This window comes from Scleropages formosus, chromosome 22 (genome assembly GCF_900964775.1).
Source record: "Scleropages formosus chromosome 22, fSclFor1.1, whole genome shotgun sequence".
In the NCBI taxonomy this organism is placed as follows: Eukaryota; Metazoa; Chordata; class Actinopteri; order Osteoglossiformes; family Osteoglossidae; genus Scleropages; species Scleropages formosus.
In genome coordinates, this window is record NC_041827.1 from 11,235,758 (window position 1) to 11,252,772 (window position 17,015).

At 43.7% G+C, this 17,015-nt stretch overlaps 1 protein-coding gene across 6 annotated transcripts in view; it reads right to left on the reverse strand.

Annotated features, from left to right (window-relative positions):
• The window catches only part of tox2 (TOX high mobility group box family member 2), a 79,027-nt gene that overhangs the window by 49,409 nt on the left and 12,603 nt on the right, over window positions 1–17,015 (reverse strand). For 4 of the 6 annotated variants that reach the window (XM_029247784.1, XM_029247780.1, XM_029247783.1 and 1 more), the window contains exon 2: window positions 177–281. The exons of the other annotated variants lie outside the window; for them this stretch is intronic. In XM_029247784.1, the coding sequence (XP_029103617.1) occupies window positions 177–281 (105 nt within the window). The remainder of the gene's footprint in view (window positions 1–176; window positions 282–17,015) is intronic. 6 annotated transcript variants of the gene reach the window in all.

The window sequence follows — 17,015 nt, forward strand, 5'->3', positions numbered from 1 at the left end:
GCTAGATCCGTCCCCCACCGGGAGGGCCTGTCATTCATTGGCAACAGGGTTTGTTAGTGATCTGCAAAGCATGGGAGTTTGCAAGGCCATTCACAGCCACAAAGACCACGGGTGAAGTGGAACATTGGCTGTTGGGTGGGGGGGGGGGGGGGGAAGCTGGGGAAGGTGCGTCTCACCCCAGCAGAGGGCAGCCTTTTCCCGTCAGGGTTGGGGCACATCGGCAGTGTGCTGAAGAGCCTAACACCTCGCCTAACACCGTGCTCGCCTGCACTGTGTCTGCTCTGTGGAAAGAGAAAGAGGAGAAGGGGGGAGGGAGGTGGGGTTCAGCCTCGAGTTCATGAAGCACCACAATGCACATCATCTCCATCACATCGGTCCCTCCCAGAACACGTCGCTCAGTTACATAGCACGCACTTAAGAGAGCACAACACTTTTGTAAACCCACTCAACCTGTTCCAGAAAGTAAAAAAAAAAAAAAGAAAAACGCAATAAAAAGATTGAAGTTGGGTTAAAAAAACACCAGGGCAACCACGGTCCAAACCCGTGTTCAAGAGGGTGGAAATTCAATATGTCCACAACAAAGTGGAATATGTCAAAGAGTGACCCGTTCTGCCGGCCGCGGCCTACTGTGCGTCGCAGTGTGCTGTGCAAGCCGGCTAATTCACCGCGCTCGTCTGGGCAAACAGAAGCTGCTGGAGTGTTGGCACTCACGCCGGCGAACTGGAGACGTGAGATTTAATGATTCACAGCCAACGCGGTGCCAACGAGAATGTAGAGCGGCCACCGTTATGCTGCAACAGATGAATTCGCTTGCGACACCATAAACTGTTTGCGTGTAAAATTTTCGCTGTTTTCCTCCACACGTTGTATGCTGCCTTACATCCATCCCTGTTGTAAGGGCACCATCACGGTGTTTGAAGACGTACACCCCAGATTCGCAATAATCAGGAACAGCAAGCTGTTGGGAGAAAATCAAAGGAAAGGCTGCTGACTGGCCTTATAAACAAGTTAGTGGATTTTCCTTGTAAACCAGACCGCATCCTAACATCGAACTAACATCCTTGCCCCTAATAATGCAGCAATATTCAAATGACTCAGTGTGATTTTATCAAATACTTCCTAGCAGCACAAGGTGTGGTTGGAAGCCCGACCTTTTTCAGGGTGCCTCGTATGAAAGAACCGCACTTTGCAGAAGCAGAGGACCTGCAAACAAAAACCGAGCTGAACAGCAAACATGCCTCGCCAGTGCGACCAGGCCTCTCCCAGGCTTACATACACATTTACGTTTCTTCATTCAGCAGACATCCATCTCAGAAAACAATAAAACAGTGCATTACGTCGGCAAATGGACAGATCCAGATGCAGATACGTGATTCTTAGGTCCAGTCAATTTTTTACATACCACCGTATGAACCAGTATGCATTACACAAGTAGCTAAATATAGTTCTTCCTGTTTGTTTTGTTTAGGGGGTGCGGTGGCGCAGTGGGTTGGACCGCAGTCCTGCTCTCCGGTGGGTCTGGGGTTCAAGTCCTGCTTGGGGTGCCTTGCGGTGGACTGGCGTCCCGTCCTGGGTGTGTCCCCTTCCCCCTCCGGCCTTACGCCCTGTGTTACCGGGTAGGCTCCGGTTCCCCGTGACCCCGTAAGGGACATGCGGTTCTGAAAATGTGTGTGTGTGTGTGTGTGTGTGTGTGTGTGTGTTTTGTTTAATTATTAAACATAACTAAGTATGTGTTTAAGGAGCACATTGGAGATCAAGAGGAGAAATGAGTCCTAAAGAGATGTGTTTCGAGACCCTTCTTGAACGCGTGCCGACCGCTTTAAACAGTCGAAATATTGTCCAGTCGGGCTGGGGTTTTAGTCGGTAAGAGTCCGACGGTACCCATATGTAAGTTTTTTCGCGTCTCCATGATGGGTTTCCAATAAAAAAAAAAAAGAGAAAAAAATTGTGAGAGATTCAGCAGTTCTGAGTGAGAGTCGGTGGTCATCCCGCCCCATTGGAGCCAGAACCGAAACCTTTGGTCTTATCAGTCGCATGACCACGGCACATTACCACAACGCAAATGTGAGGAAATTCACCGACATCGTTCCAGCAAAGCGCATCCGCTAAGCTATCCAGAGCAGACTGCTGACCTCTTTACAAACCAGGAGCACCGGCAGAGGAAAACGCCAGGTGACCGCTCACCACTCGCCAGTACATGAACCAAGCACCCAGCACTTCTTCCAAGACAATGCAACAGCCCATCTCCATGCCAACAGAGAGAAAGCTCCAGTGCTCTTCAGTTACACTTTACATAAAACTGCAAGTGCTTCCCAATGCAAAGCAAAATAAACACACCATGGGCAACATGAGTGTCTGTGAATGTGGGTGTGAAGGATATGTGGGTTTCTTTATTTTTTGTTAATACGGATTTTTTAAACTTGAGAGGTGTGTTACCCTTATGAACACAGTGCCTTTGTTTCACTTTTTAATGGAATTCTGTATCTTTGCCCGGGTTCATTTGAGCAACAGAGGAGGTTCCCAAGGGAGAACATTTCTCCAGGTCCATTTCAGATTCATGTTCCTGCTTAGGTATAATGAAGCTACAAAGGGGAGCACGGCAGAAACCAACAAAGAGGACTAAGTCATTTTAAAGCCCACCAGCTTCTTCACAAACGGCATACAGAAGGTATGGTAAATGAACCCAACACTGGGTAACGCAAACAAATCCTATGTAGGCCCAACGCTGACCAACAGCTGGGTATTCACGTACCATCAGCCTTCACCTTCAAATCATTCCCTCTGAGGAGCAAGAAAAGGCCTCCAAAGTGAAAGTGCTTTACTACTTTAAAAGCTACATTTGCCCATTATGCATTTTATTGGTCAAGTTAACAAATGCTGTTTCAAAGTGTGTCTGTAAACTGAGAACATGCTGTAACACACGGTCATGTTGTCAGTTAATTGACACTGAGTTGCCAAAGAATTCAAACCCCAGTCACTTGCCATGCCTCCATGGCAAGGCCAACTAAAGTTTATTCATCTTCACAAACGGTATAAAATGAATTATGCACGGAAAATGCATTTTCATATTTCATTAGCTATGTGCTGGGATATGGTATGATTTAATTATTTGTTTTTTTTTTTTTTTTTCTTTTTTCAGTAAAATTACGTCTTTCAGAATTTTTTTAAACGTAACATCTGGTACCCGGTACCCACTTTTGGTTTTGGCCACTCCATAAATTATAAGTTCACTTTATTATGCAGTTAATTGTTTCCAAGTCCTTTGAGATATCATTATACAAATTATGGAAATTGCAGTCCATCACAGTTAAATTCATTATTACAATAACCTGAGGCACCGAGCAAATGCAACTAAGCAAACACATTGAGGACATCTGTAATCCAACACCGTCGTTTCTAGGGGAGGAGATTTTTTTTTATCCTGTATCCAGGAGCATTCATTTCCCTTCTGAATTCACCCCACCGACAACCAGCACTTGACTCTCAATGCCTCTCCTCAGGAGCACTGCACACTGGAACAGAATCCATCGCTGTACATCCCTTATATGTATCCCTTTACGGTGAACCTAAGTGATCTGCGTCACTCAGTCACACATGACATCTGTGTGTCTGCAAGAGGGTGTGAGTGTGTGCGCACGGGTGATATGAAACAGCACCAGGATACGGTGAGGGTGACATGTGTCCCAGGTTTATTTGCATAGGTGTCACATTTCCTTTGCTGGAGAAATGCTACATTGTTACACAGTGAGCCAGAGCCATATGCTGTGTATCGGACGGCGTCAGCTGGGTACACATGGCACCGAGAATCCAGCTGACCCTGGCAACTGATGCTCAAGCGAGAAAAAAAGGAAAAATTAAATAAATGCTCCTGGGTTGTAGGCTAGATTGAAAAAAAACAGTGCATTCGAGAACTGGCATGATTTGACTATGAGATTTGTTTAAAGTGAAATCTGGGGTCAATGATGTCAGCGAAAAAAGCAGGCGCATACGCAGTGTAAACCAGCGTAAAGGATTACTTCCACACGGCTAGATATATATCATGTGCACAGGGAATACGGGTCGATATGATTAACTGAAGACACTAACATACCTTGCTCTTCAATCTAATGCTTCGTTTCTCTCTGGCTGGAAGCAAAAACAGGAAGCTTTTTCAGATTAAGATAAACACTTTCATTCTGCTCCTTTTCAGGTGGGACGTTGAAACTCCCGACAAGTCACTGCTGGTCATTTTGCAGCCTGAATTCTATAAAAACGAACTGGAATGCGATTATTTCTGAGAAAGGCTGCAGTTGCATACACAGGTCTGACGGGCTTCTTTTCAAGTAAGAAATTGACTATTTTAACTCTGAAAGTGATTCAGGGATTATCTCTCCGACGCTGCCACGAGTGCATTAAAGCAATCTGCTGCTCAGCGCAAAGGAAGAGCCCCTTTTTCACCCCTCCGAACCTGGCTCTCGCCATCTGTTCCTGCCACGAACCCCATCAGAAGACTCATTTGAGCAACGGGAGAAATTCCTGCATGTTTAACTGTCAAAAAAGCTTCACGGGCAGCACGGGCCCGGCGAGCACAGCGTGGACCGCGTGTCCGGAGCCGCGCCGAGCTGCATTCCTCACCTTATTAGAAGACAAAATAAAGGGCATTTGGCTTTGTCTGGCAGCCGACGAAGGCCATAAGGTCCCGCCGTACCCGCTGAGGCAGTGCCATGCCAACAGGCTGGGCGGATGCGTGCGACAGGCCAGACGAGCGAGGGCTGCCGCAGAGCACGAGGCCCTACGAGAAACACGGGCGTTGCGGCGCAATGTTGGCACCAGGGGGCCGGGCCGAGGCCACCGCGCTGCTAAACCCCATAAGAGGATCTCCTCCCACTCGTAGTGACACTGTGATCACTTTCAGAGACCCCCAGTGGCACGCGTGTAAGAGTCAGAGAGCCGCCTTGAGATCTTTGTTCCTAAAATACGGGGGAAAAGCTTTGAAATGGAGGCAACAACTCTAAGTTGCGCACACAACATCTGTTGGTGACACCGTCAGGCACCTAGCGTGGATTACAAAGGCGAGCGCAGCGCACGACGGGCGTTTTTATATTCCTCGGGCCTAAGGAAAGGAATATGTAAATGTAGAACACAAAGAAATGCTTCATTTTCTGCATTTTACTGCCGGAATAACGGAGAGTCCCTCGCTGCACTGCGAAAAATGCTCTTCGCTGGTCATACGCAGGCCTACTTATTTTACCGTGAATGAGCGGCATTCAGCGTCCAAAGAGAACAGGAACAGCCCCCGCTACGCACTTTCGCTGTGCTAAACAGGGCCCGCAGCGCTCGAACGTGGTAAAGATTTCTGCATTTGCCTTTGTCTTTAGCAACTTTGCAAATTACGCTTTAGTTTGCAGGAGAGCTATTTAAAGAACGGCTTCCTTCGTTCCGCACTCCTCTCTCGCGATAAACACCTAGAGCTTTCGCTCTTGCTGAAATTTCTCAGTTTGCCACCATAGGTATCAAAGAGGTGTCAAAGAGTAAAAGAATCCAAATCCGCACACTTTAGAATTCACGGCCACGGGCTCCGAGCGTGCGCGAAGCGGTTACTGCCCGTTGTCTTATTCATTTTTTTTTTTTTTTAAATTTGGCACCTAACGTTTCATCAGCCGTACGACAATTACATATAAGGAAGATAAACTCTAGATGCTTTTAACATAAATGTTCTCCTGTAGGCCCTTGTTGCTATTTAAACACGAGACAGATGATAGCTGAAGTATTAACTAAGCCTCTGTGGCTGCTGTGGCTGGTATTTATAGGGCGCGCTGTGCAAGTCCTGACTGCTTGCGTCTCTGCTGGGTTTCGGCAGCAGATGTCTCATGTCGTACAACACTGTAAAATATTATTGCCGATGACTCAAACATCAACAAAAGCCGAAACTACGGGAAATGTGTAAACAGAGAGCAAAAGATGGCCCTCTCTGGGCTGGCCCCGTGGTTCCAGCCCGGTGGGGCGCGCATGCAGCTGGTGCGCTTCCCACCTGGAGGCTAATGGAAGACAGGGTCAGGATGTCCGTCTCGAAAAACCACAAAGCATCTGAGGGCAACCGCTCGGCTTCGCCGCACTTTTTCAGTTCGAAATCCCCAATTTATGTTAAACGAATAAGGACGCACGCATGTCGAGCGCAGCTGACAACAAGTGATTAAAAAAAAAAACGCTTGTCGAACGGAGGGAAATGACAAGGGATTACTTTCACACACAACTTTATCTCTTTTATGTGAACAAAAAAAAAAAAAAAGTTGTGTGGGAGGAAGGCATTTTTCTGCCTTGGTGTTTTATTTCATCACAGAACATTTCATCAAAAAAAGCACGACGGCTTTAGCTGCTATAAAAATGTTTTGCTTGAAAGTGCAATATAATTCATTTTGTTCCTTAAAAGGCCTTTGGTGTTTGGTTCCAGCGAAAAGGACATGTTCCAAAGGGGTGCTTTTAGGGTGGTGTTTGTACTGAGCCATGTGTGCTTCAATCCGTCAGCCCTTACATTTTAGTCATTGTTTTCTTCTGGAAGATCTGCCCTATCCCGGGACTTCCTTTCATTTACCACGTTTACTACAGTACAGGCAGCTAACTTGGAACATGCGGTGCTTTGACTCGGCAGTATCTCCCTGGTGGAGTTATCCACCCCCAACGCTGCCAGCTGACCGTCTGCCCGAAGTGTGGAAAGATTATGTAATGAGGAGAACCGCAATGGCCCCATCCCACCAAACATCCTCATTTTTGACAATATCAAGAGGAACCAGTGAGAGTGTACAGTTCATTGGCTTTCCTCTAAACCACTGTTAAATGATTCATGTTTTCACTTGCATATTATCATAAACGATGGGGCTCTGCGAGCAATTTTGAAACTGAAAATATGCAGCGTACACCTGCCAAAAATTAATATCAACTTTTAATCGGAATTAAAATCTACAGGCCTGGTTGGGGGTGGTGGTGGTGTTAGGGCTTTTGGGGTTATATGTAATGCGAAAAACACAGTGAAACCACAGGCTATGAAAGAACAAAGATCTCGAGATGCAACTGCATATAATGTTGGACCAAAATAGATCACATCTCCCTCTTGCATGTGAAGCTGCCCAAGGAACATTTCATTTAGACGCGAACGTGTCATTTAGATAACCTAAATAAGTTGTGAAATTCCTGCTGCCGTTTTGCCTCTTCCTCACAGCGAGGCCTCAACAAATACATGCATGATACATTAAGTCCAGGTCCAGCGTAAACAATCTAGGCGCCGCCATATTCCACCTAAACTCCAGTGATGCAACAGCTTACGTTACAGGTAACTCAATATCTAAGTGGCCAAGAAGTGGACATAATTATATTAGCCATAATAGAATGCACAAATGGTCCCATCTGATGTGAATGCACTGATGGCAGCTGGTATTCTCAAATAAATGCTAAGATGACAGATTATTTACAATGCCTGACATAAATCCACTTCTTGTGATAAGGTCATCGTTCTGCCTACTGCTGAAATAACAGGGCTGGAACCCACCGCACCCAGGGCCCATTGTTTCCTTCAGCATTCTCAAGCCTTCGGTATTAATTTTTCCCCTTTTGTTCTGGGAGATGCTGTGGAGAGATTGGCTGTGTGATTTCAGAGCTGAACTAACCGGCAGTGTTTGCTTTGGTGTCTGCTGGGGGAGTCCCAGCAGAAAAGCCACCGGTCGGCAGACATTATCTTCGCAAACATGCTGGGTGAGCTTCCTGTGGCCAGAAGCACTGCATTTGCTATTCTGAAGGTACACCAAATGTTGAGCTCTGTCAAATGACGTGTTGCACTGCTCCCCTTAGTCCAGAATAATCACAAATGTTACATTTGCTTTTGTTCATTGACAGGGAAAAAAAAAAAAAAAAAAAAAACATTTTATTTACATATTGGCGATGCTTAACATTTAATATGCCAAATCAATAAAAAAAAATAGCCATTAGGTATAAATGAAATAGATGAGAAAAATCTGCAGTTTCTTTTCACATTAACTTGAGCGGTAGCAATATCAATAAAAATACTGATTTTTACACTTAAATGTTGCAGGATTGAATTCAGCAGAAAGTAATTAAAGCCCATAAGAACATACATGCAGCGGCAAAACAGCAAGGATAAAACATGACTTTCAAGCCTTTATTTTACAGCAGCATTAATATTTATAACCCAAAAGCTGTCGACAACACTCACATCACCAAAATAAAATCCAATTTGGTCTTTGAGAGACTATTTGCACATGTCAATCACAAGCAGATTTTCTTTTCTGAATAACTTGAAACTGTATGCTTTACCACTTCACATTATTACTACTAAAAATTGTGACCCTGCAGTGTTCCTAATGGCTCTGCGATATTTTATCGTACTCCAGAATGAATGTCAGGATGTATTCATATGCATATAAACATTTAAATATTAGTTCAGTTATTTGCGTCATGAGGGCCACCGCACCTGCCCAGATCATGACTGTAAGTAAATAATTGTTCAGACAGTACAAGTTATGACAACAAACTAGATTCGGAACAGGAATGTGGGCTTTTATTGAAGCGGGAGCACAAGTACCTGTTCCAGGCTGAAATATGTTTCTATTTGTTAAGATGACGCTTCCCTCCAAAGTGAATCACAATGTTAGGTTTGTATCCTAACCTACATACCATGATTTATCCATTTATGCAGCTGACAAATTTTTACTGTACCAACTCAGGGTAAGTACTTTGCTCAAGGGCGCTATAGCAGGAAAAGGACATCAAACCTGGGTCCTTCAACTGCAAGGTGGCGCCTCGAACCGCCGCACTGCATGCTGCCCCTCAGGCACTCTTCTGTTGTATCAGCTACGGTTACCAAGCATTTATGAATCTGCCACTACATCTTTAGGAAGGCATTTGCAAGATGTTGTGGTGAACAAGAAACAGTCATATATGAAGAGTAAATGTCATTACTTCATCTACACCAGCATTCTGTGTAAAAAGACACACACACACACACACACACACACACACACACACACAATGCTATATGTGTACTCCGACTTGGCTTTACTGCAGATTTTCTCACATGCCACTTATTTCCTAACAGGTCCAGATTTGTTCCCACCCTCTTTCTGAGCTACCACGCAGGCCCTGAATGGAGCTGTGGCCAGAAGCCGCCGCCTTGCTGCGCACATTTGAGGGTGAGGGAATGTGGCCGGGATGCTCTGGAGGCTGGGAAGCGTCGGTGTCGGAGTCGGACTCCGAGTCGGAGTTCTGTGCCAGCTCCCTAATGAGCGTGTCAGGGTGCGTTAAGGGCCGGTCCTCCCTCGACCGCCTGAAGTCTGTGGACAGCTCTTATTAGTTGGGTAATAGCATGCCACAGGGGCAGATTAAGCTGGCACTGTAGAAACCCTCCTATCATCTTTTCATTTATTGGCTTTGATGTAATAAACCGAGCATCCCTGGTGCTGGTAATGGCAATAGCATCGCATCATTGGCAAATGAAATTAGCACCAGGACTCAGATAAGGTTTAGGGGACATCTGTCACTCAAAGGCCAGAAACAGTGTTACTGCAGAGCAAATCAGCACCTTTCCTCTTCTCTTAACAATACAAAAATGTGTTTAATATTGATAAAATAATGGATACAATGCCAAGTTTCAGTAAAATGACAGTATTTTACCTGACATTTTTGTAATATGTTTGGCACATATTTGTGAAAGCAAATTATAAAAGACATTGTTACATGGGAAATGATTAATCCAAGGGGTTTCACACTGCCTGGTAAATTAAAAATTGGATGCTTTCAACAAGGAAGCAATGAAATCATAGCAAATGACATTTGAGGTATAATAGCTGTCAGTTCGGGGAAACAATGTTGTTGGTAATGCTGTTTTGTGCTACTTCGCCAGATGTACAGTACTGTGTGACACTCAAACGATTATCAAGCTGTCATTATAACACCTCACGCTATCACAGACCTCAGGTCCTCGCTTGTTCTTTCCAGCATTTCAACTGGTGCCACTATGAGTGCGGTCTCAGGAAATGAGTAATTCTTCTAACCTATTGATAGCGACGAAATTAGTTTTAAATATACCGACGACTGGCGGCTTTGTTTCGGCCGACTCCAGCGCGTTCTGTTACGACGACATTGTTAACAAAACAAAACGAGAAACTGTAAACATAAACATCTGCCCGCTGCAGATAAGGGCCCTTGATCGATCGAACGGCCGCCGTAAGACAATCTACGGGAATAAAACGCAAAGTACGTCGTGCCGCTTCCCCGCAGACCCGTGATTCGAGCCCTTCGCGGCTCTCCGCGTGCACCTTCTTCCAGAAGCCAGACCAGAAAAGGTGCAGATTTAGCATTTGGCTGCGACGGCCTCTGCTGTTGGCAGCATTCTTTACGATAAGAAGGTGTTTATTGTCCCACCTAGGACTCAAATACACAGAGCTCAAGCGCTGCTGCTCCGGTATGTTCTCCGTGTTTATCGGACGCTTGATCAGACCTGCCTCTGCCCCCTTTTGTCCAGGTTCTCCCTTAGCACAGGATCCGGGCTGCTACCGAGAATCTGTTTTCGGCCTTGAAGGGGTCCGAAAAAAACAATCCCGCCGTTTGGAAGATAACCCCTCTCGTCTTCCGAAGGTCATTTTTGCGCTTTCCTCGGCCGCGTCGCATGCCTCCGCGCGAAGCGTAGCGTCACGTGCCGAAAAAAGGCGGAGCGCTCAAATATTCAGGCAGGAGAGAGTTAAGTCTCTTATCTCTGGCCTCCAGAAGAAATTCCTACTACAAGCCACAGTCCACTGATTTCCTGCTTTCTTGCCCAATGCCCTATTTTTACTCTCTGCTCTAGAGTACCACTGACAGCTTTTTCCTTGTCACTGACACATTTCCTGCCATTTTCACTTTGACATTTCTCTTCTCTCCAACGACATTTCAAACAGCTCACTTTCTTGGTTACAACCCTCACTTGACTCCTCCGATTCGTGGCGCCCCACCCCCCCCCTCGCACCCCCCGCCCGCATGTGGCCGTTACACACCGCTCCTATTGATTTATTTGCATGCGTGTCGCAGGTGCTTCTCCAATGAGCGCAGGTCCTTCTAATCTCGCACTCTTGGTTTCTGAGAAAAGTCAACAAAATCGATGACGAGGAAATGAGCTTACCCTGTTTATTACTACAGTAGCTTTACAGATTTGCTTTACACCAGAAATGTTTAGCTAGCTAGGCTGACGGCTGTTTGCTTTGTGTTTCGCGGCACCGGCTGATACGGAATAAAACGCGACCGGCTGTAAATGTGTCATTTGTCTTGTTAATCATAGCGGCGTTTTCCCTTCTGTGCAGCCAGTTAAATAACGCTCAGATGTGCGGTGGAGACAAATGAACCCAGCGAGGCCTTATGAACTAATGATCAAACAAGGCACTTGCAGAACAGGGGTCAATGTACAGCTGCAGAGCTAATGGTGCCGACATGCGGCCTAGCCACAGTTTGACCAAAAATGTTTCGAGAACCCTCCCTTTGGCTCGGCGTTCTGACCTCAGCGCTACACACGGAGTTTGCTTCACGAAAACTGCGCGTCCACTCGGTGCCAGTCATTATGCAGCTCCACTTTCAGAGCAGGGAGACAAGCTCCGAAAAGGTCATGCGCTTTACACAAAAAGATATTGAGCTACGGGACTGAATCGAGCCTTCACATCAGCTTACTGCACAGCAATTCAATGACTGAAGAAAATGACTAAAGAGAAAGTCACATAGCAGCAGTTTTCATTTCATGCTGAACAGAATATATGTAATGGGACGAAGCCATTTTCTCAGAAGAAAATGTGAAGGAATAAAACGAAATATATATTCAAAGCATTCGATATGGCACCCATGAGAAAAATAGGAAGTATCTGTCCAAACATCTATTTGACCATTATTTGCGGGAAAAAAAAAATTCTCCACAGACTTCTACATATTGATAGTACAAAAATACATATTTTCTCTTGGCACACCGCACAGTGATAGCACACTCTGCCGTTGGCATTTTATTGTCTCTGCTCACATGTGGTTTAATTATTAATTAATAACATCAGTAACGTGTGAATGACATATTACATATTCTCCCTGAAGGGCCACCACTCACAAAGGACAAAGTACTGTACTAAAACCCCAAATGGATCACTGACATGGCATCATGTCAGGGTGAGTCAAAGAAGCATGACGCAAATCACAGCTTCCTACAAATTTCTAAATAAATGAAAAAAACAGTGATAAAAACCAAACCAATTTCAGCTGAAGAACACAAACAGTACAGTGCTTACTTTAAACATTAAGCTACATATCAGATTAAAAAAATGTCAAAATTCACATTTACATTTCAACAAAAAAGCAGCGTCCATCTAATGGTGCTGCTTTGGAACAATCAAAAACCACAGAAATGAAATCTTGTCATTGTATCAGAAAGGCCACCCAAACAACGTCTGAATGGTGTATTTTTTAGGTATTAAAAGGAGAAATGTGAGTATGTCACAGACTGATTGGATTCAGCAGATTCGGGGTCAGAGATATTACAGCATCAGAGCTGTGCCTCAGACAGGCTCCTTAGATAAGCACGCTCTTTATGCCTTTTCTACGAAATGTATATTTGGCAGCTTGATTTTTACACAGATTTTACTGACGGTGCAATGAAAAGTGAGTGGCTGGAATGAGAAAAAAAAGGAAATTTTATTTGACCTATTTGTAAAGAACTGGACTTGATCACAGCCCCAACAGTGAGGATGGTGTCGATGAGACAGTCCGGGTAGCGGGACCAGTGTCTCGAGTGGAGAAGTCTGCACCTGTGTGACTGGGTAAATATGGATGTGTCTTGGCACTAAACCACATACAACTCAAAATGAAATGACTTCACCCAAGACAGGGAAATAACCATCTCATATGCATAGTGAATGTCAGAATGTTGATGTTTCCTTCTTCCTGGAACAGAGGTCCTTCTTACCCAATTAAAGTAAAGAGAACGGTGTTGCGAGGCATGTAAATTAGCCTTGGCCTGAGTGGCTTCCAGTTGAGAAGAGCGACTGACTGGTCACGAGGCACAATAAAACAATTATATTCAAGAAGTAGAAGAGCAGCTGAAATTGATAGTCCCTTTTTAATTGCAGTCACATTGTTCGCAGAGAGAAAGCAGAATTCTGCATTCCGCAGAGCAGTTCATTTTTATCCATGTGCAGACGGTCTGAGATACAACAGCGATGAAATCGTCACAAAGACACATTCTGTCATTTCATCTCTTTAAGTAAAGAATGTTCAGAACACATCATCAATCTGAGCAAAACAAACGCATTTACAGTAACTTGCGATTATTTTAACAACTCTGTCACGCTTGTGAAAAGGTGCCAGCTTAACGTACCCTTTTCAGCTATTTCAGTCAGTAACATATGGAAAAATTGTGTGGCTGTGTCAAAAAAAAAAAAAAAAAAAGTGTATTCCTTACAGCAACACACCCCCAACATGCTATGAAAAACTAAACCTGGGCTTCTCAGTTTTCATTTCTGCAGCTCACAGTTTAAGTACCTTTTTGCTGGAATTTCTGCCCTCATTAATCTTACCAATCTCACAAGAAAAGTAAGTTGAAAAACTGAGATGAAGAAAGGCTTTCGAAAACAAAAGCAACGCTAATGTTTTGAGAAAATGATCTGAAGATATTGCTGTTTTAGCCTTACTGCGAAGCGATTATCTGCTGTATTACGTGCAACAAAATACATGTCGAGGACTGGAGCAAAAGCTGCTGGTGCACCATGGCCTGGAGAGCGAGGGGGACAGCTATTAAAGGTTAGTGCTACTTCTCGCATGTCCAAGTGTGTTCATTCCAAGCCCAGCTCTGCGAAGGAATAGACCCGACGGTATTTTGGCGAAAGCAAAGTCACACTGGCACTCAAAGAAAACGTTGAGAAGTAGTCCTTGACAAACAGTCATACTGTAATTCTTTATCTCGAGTCGTATAGAACAGGTAAGGTGTACCTGGACTTCTCAGTTGAACGACCCCTAGAACGTCCATGTGCCACCTAGAGATTAAACTTGTGATTCTAAATCCCAGCGTTCCAGAAACGTCGAATGTGACTTAATGAAAAGTTATATTGAACATTTTATTTTTTACTAATTATCATATAATTAGCAATTACAGTATTCACCGCAAAATTATGTTACTGCAGTGTTAGTACAACTTCGCTTAACCATTGTACTACCATTACTGTTGTACTTTATATTCCCCAAAGTGAAAATATAACAAACATACAGACCTGAAAATATGCAACTGTCACTCTGCCTTTGTGAAGCTTGTCATGTGGCGGTAGACACTGGTCCAGTCCACAAACCTGTTCTCTTGATCATTTATCCTAAGCAGCTTCATTTAGAGAACCAAACAGGTGACAACTGGTGTAAGAAAAGACAGCTACTTTTCACGAGGTATTTCCAGATGTAACTAAAAAGACAACGGAACAAGAGAATTGTTTCACTGCTCTATGTGTGGTAGGCAGCAGCCCATCGAAAAATAAAGTTCATTATGCAAATAAGGTTCTGTAAATTATTACCTTAAGCAAACAGGTATGATCAAGTATTTGTTGCTACAACACAGAAACAATGCTGGATTTGTGTCTGAAAGCTGCATTTCTTCACATGGTAAGATGCACCAGCCTTCATTTATTATTTTAAAATGTTCTCCCTTTTGAAGACTCGGTGGCCTCTCATTAACACATATGATTAGGCACCACAGACATGGCAAACAGTACAGTACGGTACGGTGCATAAAGTAAACACATTTTTTCTCATGAAAAGTGTCATGACATTGTCACCGAAAACATGAACATGAGAGTTCTCATACATATGGACTATTGCTGAAAAATGTAATGATTACCCATATTAGAGTATATAGATACATTCATTAAAAGATCCTGTTACATAGTTAATAGCGGAATAAGGTAGGCACTGTGAGTCTCAGAGTTTTTACCATATAGGAGCATACAGTAATTTGTTACACTAACAACCTAAAGGGTTACTACCAGCTTTATATACACATATCGCACTATTCCAGCGTAATATACACAGTGTATTATTGTGAAATGCCAAGCAGCTAATTTGGACAGACTTATGCATACTACGAACCAATGTAAACACTTTTGATTAAATAATACAGCCTCATAAAAACTTAATTCATTCTTCATACTTCAAATATTTTAGAGGACTGAAACAGTAACTACAGTGTAATATGGAAATCTTTCATCATGAGCAGTCAAGGAAATTCAGTGCTCAGTAAGGCAGCCTTAAGAACCCTTTACCCTGAAAGCCACACTTGTAACACAACCAAACAGCATACTGCACTGAGAACATAGGACAGGAATAAATTTGAAATGTCTGTTCTTGAAGTATTCTTTTAATTATGTACCCCCCTTCTGAGGATTATGCACTTAAAACTCTAGCTTCTATATCAAATTTGAGCAGACCGCAACAAAGATCATTCCAAGGAGACTTCTTCGAAAACATTCTTCTTTCTGCATTTTTTTTTTTCCCTCCCTCACAGGTTCATAACAAGACACAAAATCAGGAAAATTATTCTGCCTTCAATTGTTACAGCTGTTTCAAAACACAGTGTGCAGTTACTATATATACATTCAAATCGTCTGTTATTCCAGCATTACCTCACTGTTTCCAACATAGCCCGGGCCAGCAAAATGGCACATGCCTCATTTACAGTCTATAACTCAACCAACCATCAATAATAGAAAAAGAGATTACAGTAAATCCACAGTTCGCAAACCACATACCGCAGAGGTCAAAGGGGAAACTCACAAAAGATGACCTATCCCGCGATGCTCTTCCAGCTGCACAATGCATACAGTAGCCATTCTGATTTGCACTAACTTGCTGCTCAATTATCTTACTCCTGCCTCAACTCAGTAAATGTTCCATTTGTACCTCATTAATATGTCACAACCGTTGAGCATTTTGTCCAAGTGTCAAAGGGCCTAAATGGACACTGTATTTACGCGACCGTACGTGAGTGCGCTATATCTGCTGAATCTCTCAAGCTTGGCTTCCCCGCGAATTCCGGCTGGTGAACAGCGGAGTGAGGAATGTTATTCTAAGCATACATGTTTGAACATATATACACACATACATACACACACGCAGACACTCAATGCCAAATGTAAACAGTGTACTGGGCCACCGGCGAGCTGTGTTTAGCAAAACACATGCAATCCAAACAAAACTTTGAGCTGAACTTGCATATTCCATTAGCCTATTTTGTTTCAGTTCTAGAAAAATGTAGCCGCTGCAACTGTCAATATTGAAATCTCTATGGCAAAGACGATGGCACGCTAACAAAGGGATCGGTGACAGCTCAGGAATGTTAAGATATCCACCCTACTTGTTGCCTTCTGCACACAGAACAGCGCAGACTGGATGGTTAAGGCACCACTACATCCAAACGGCAATGAACCAACACTCCCTTTGGCTCCCCTCCAGTCGAAAAGAGTGAAAGATAATCCTCAATTCTGTTCACTCCTACGCTCAGGGGTTTCAAATTGCTTAATTATTCTGTTGAGTTCAGAGACTTACAATATGGTGCCACAGTGCCATAAAAACACATTTCACAGCTGAACATTTTGAAACATTATTGCACAAGCTAAAAACCAGTCAGTTTGCAGAAAATGTACGGCAAAAGTGTCTTTGAAGGGAAATATGAAGAGTTTTGCGGGAATACATTTTTGAATGTAAAAAACAACATGCAAAACTAAGCGTTATTACATAAACGCCTAACGGAAACCAGCCATTAGGGATCAGACTATACTGAACTAATCACAGTGGCCTTTTCCCAAAAGCATCATAGCACCATGATGACTGCAGTTCAAGAGAAAGTTACAATCATCTCATCAACATCTCTAAAAGCCCGGAAATACATTTCAACTTTAATACTGTGCTACGGTTGTGCTGACAGCCTCGCGTTCAGGAAAAATATTCTCTGTTTGGACACGGATACGACTGTATCTCTTATTACACGC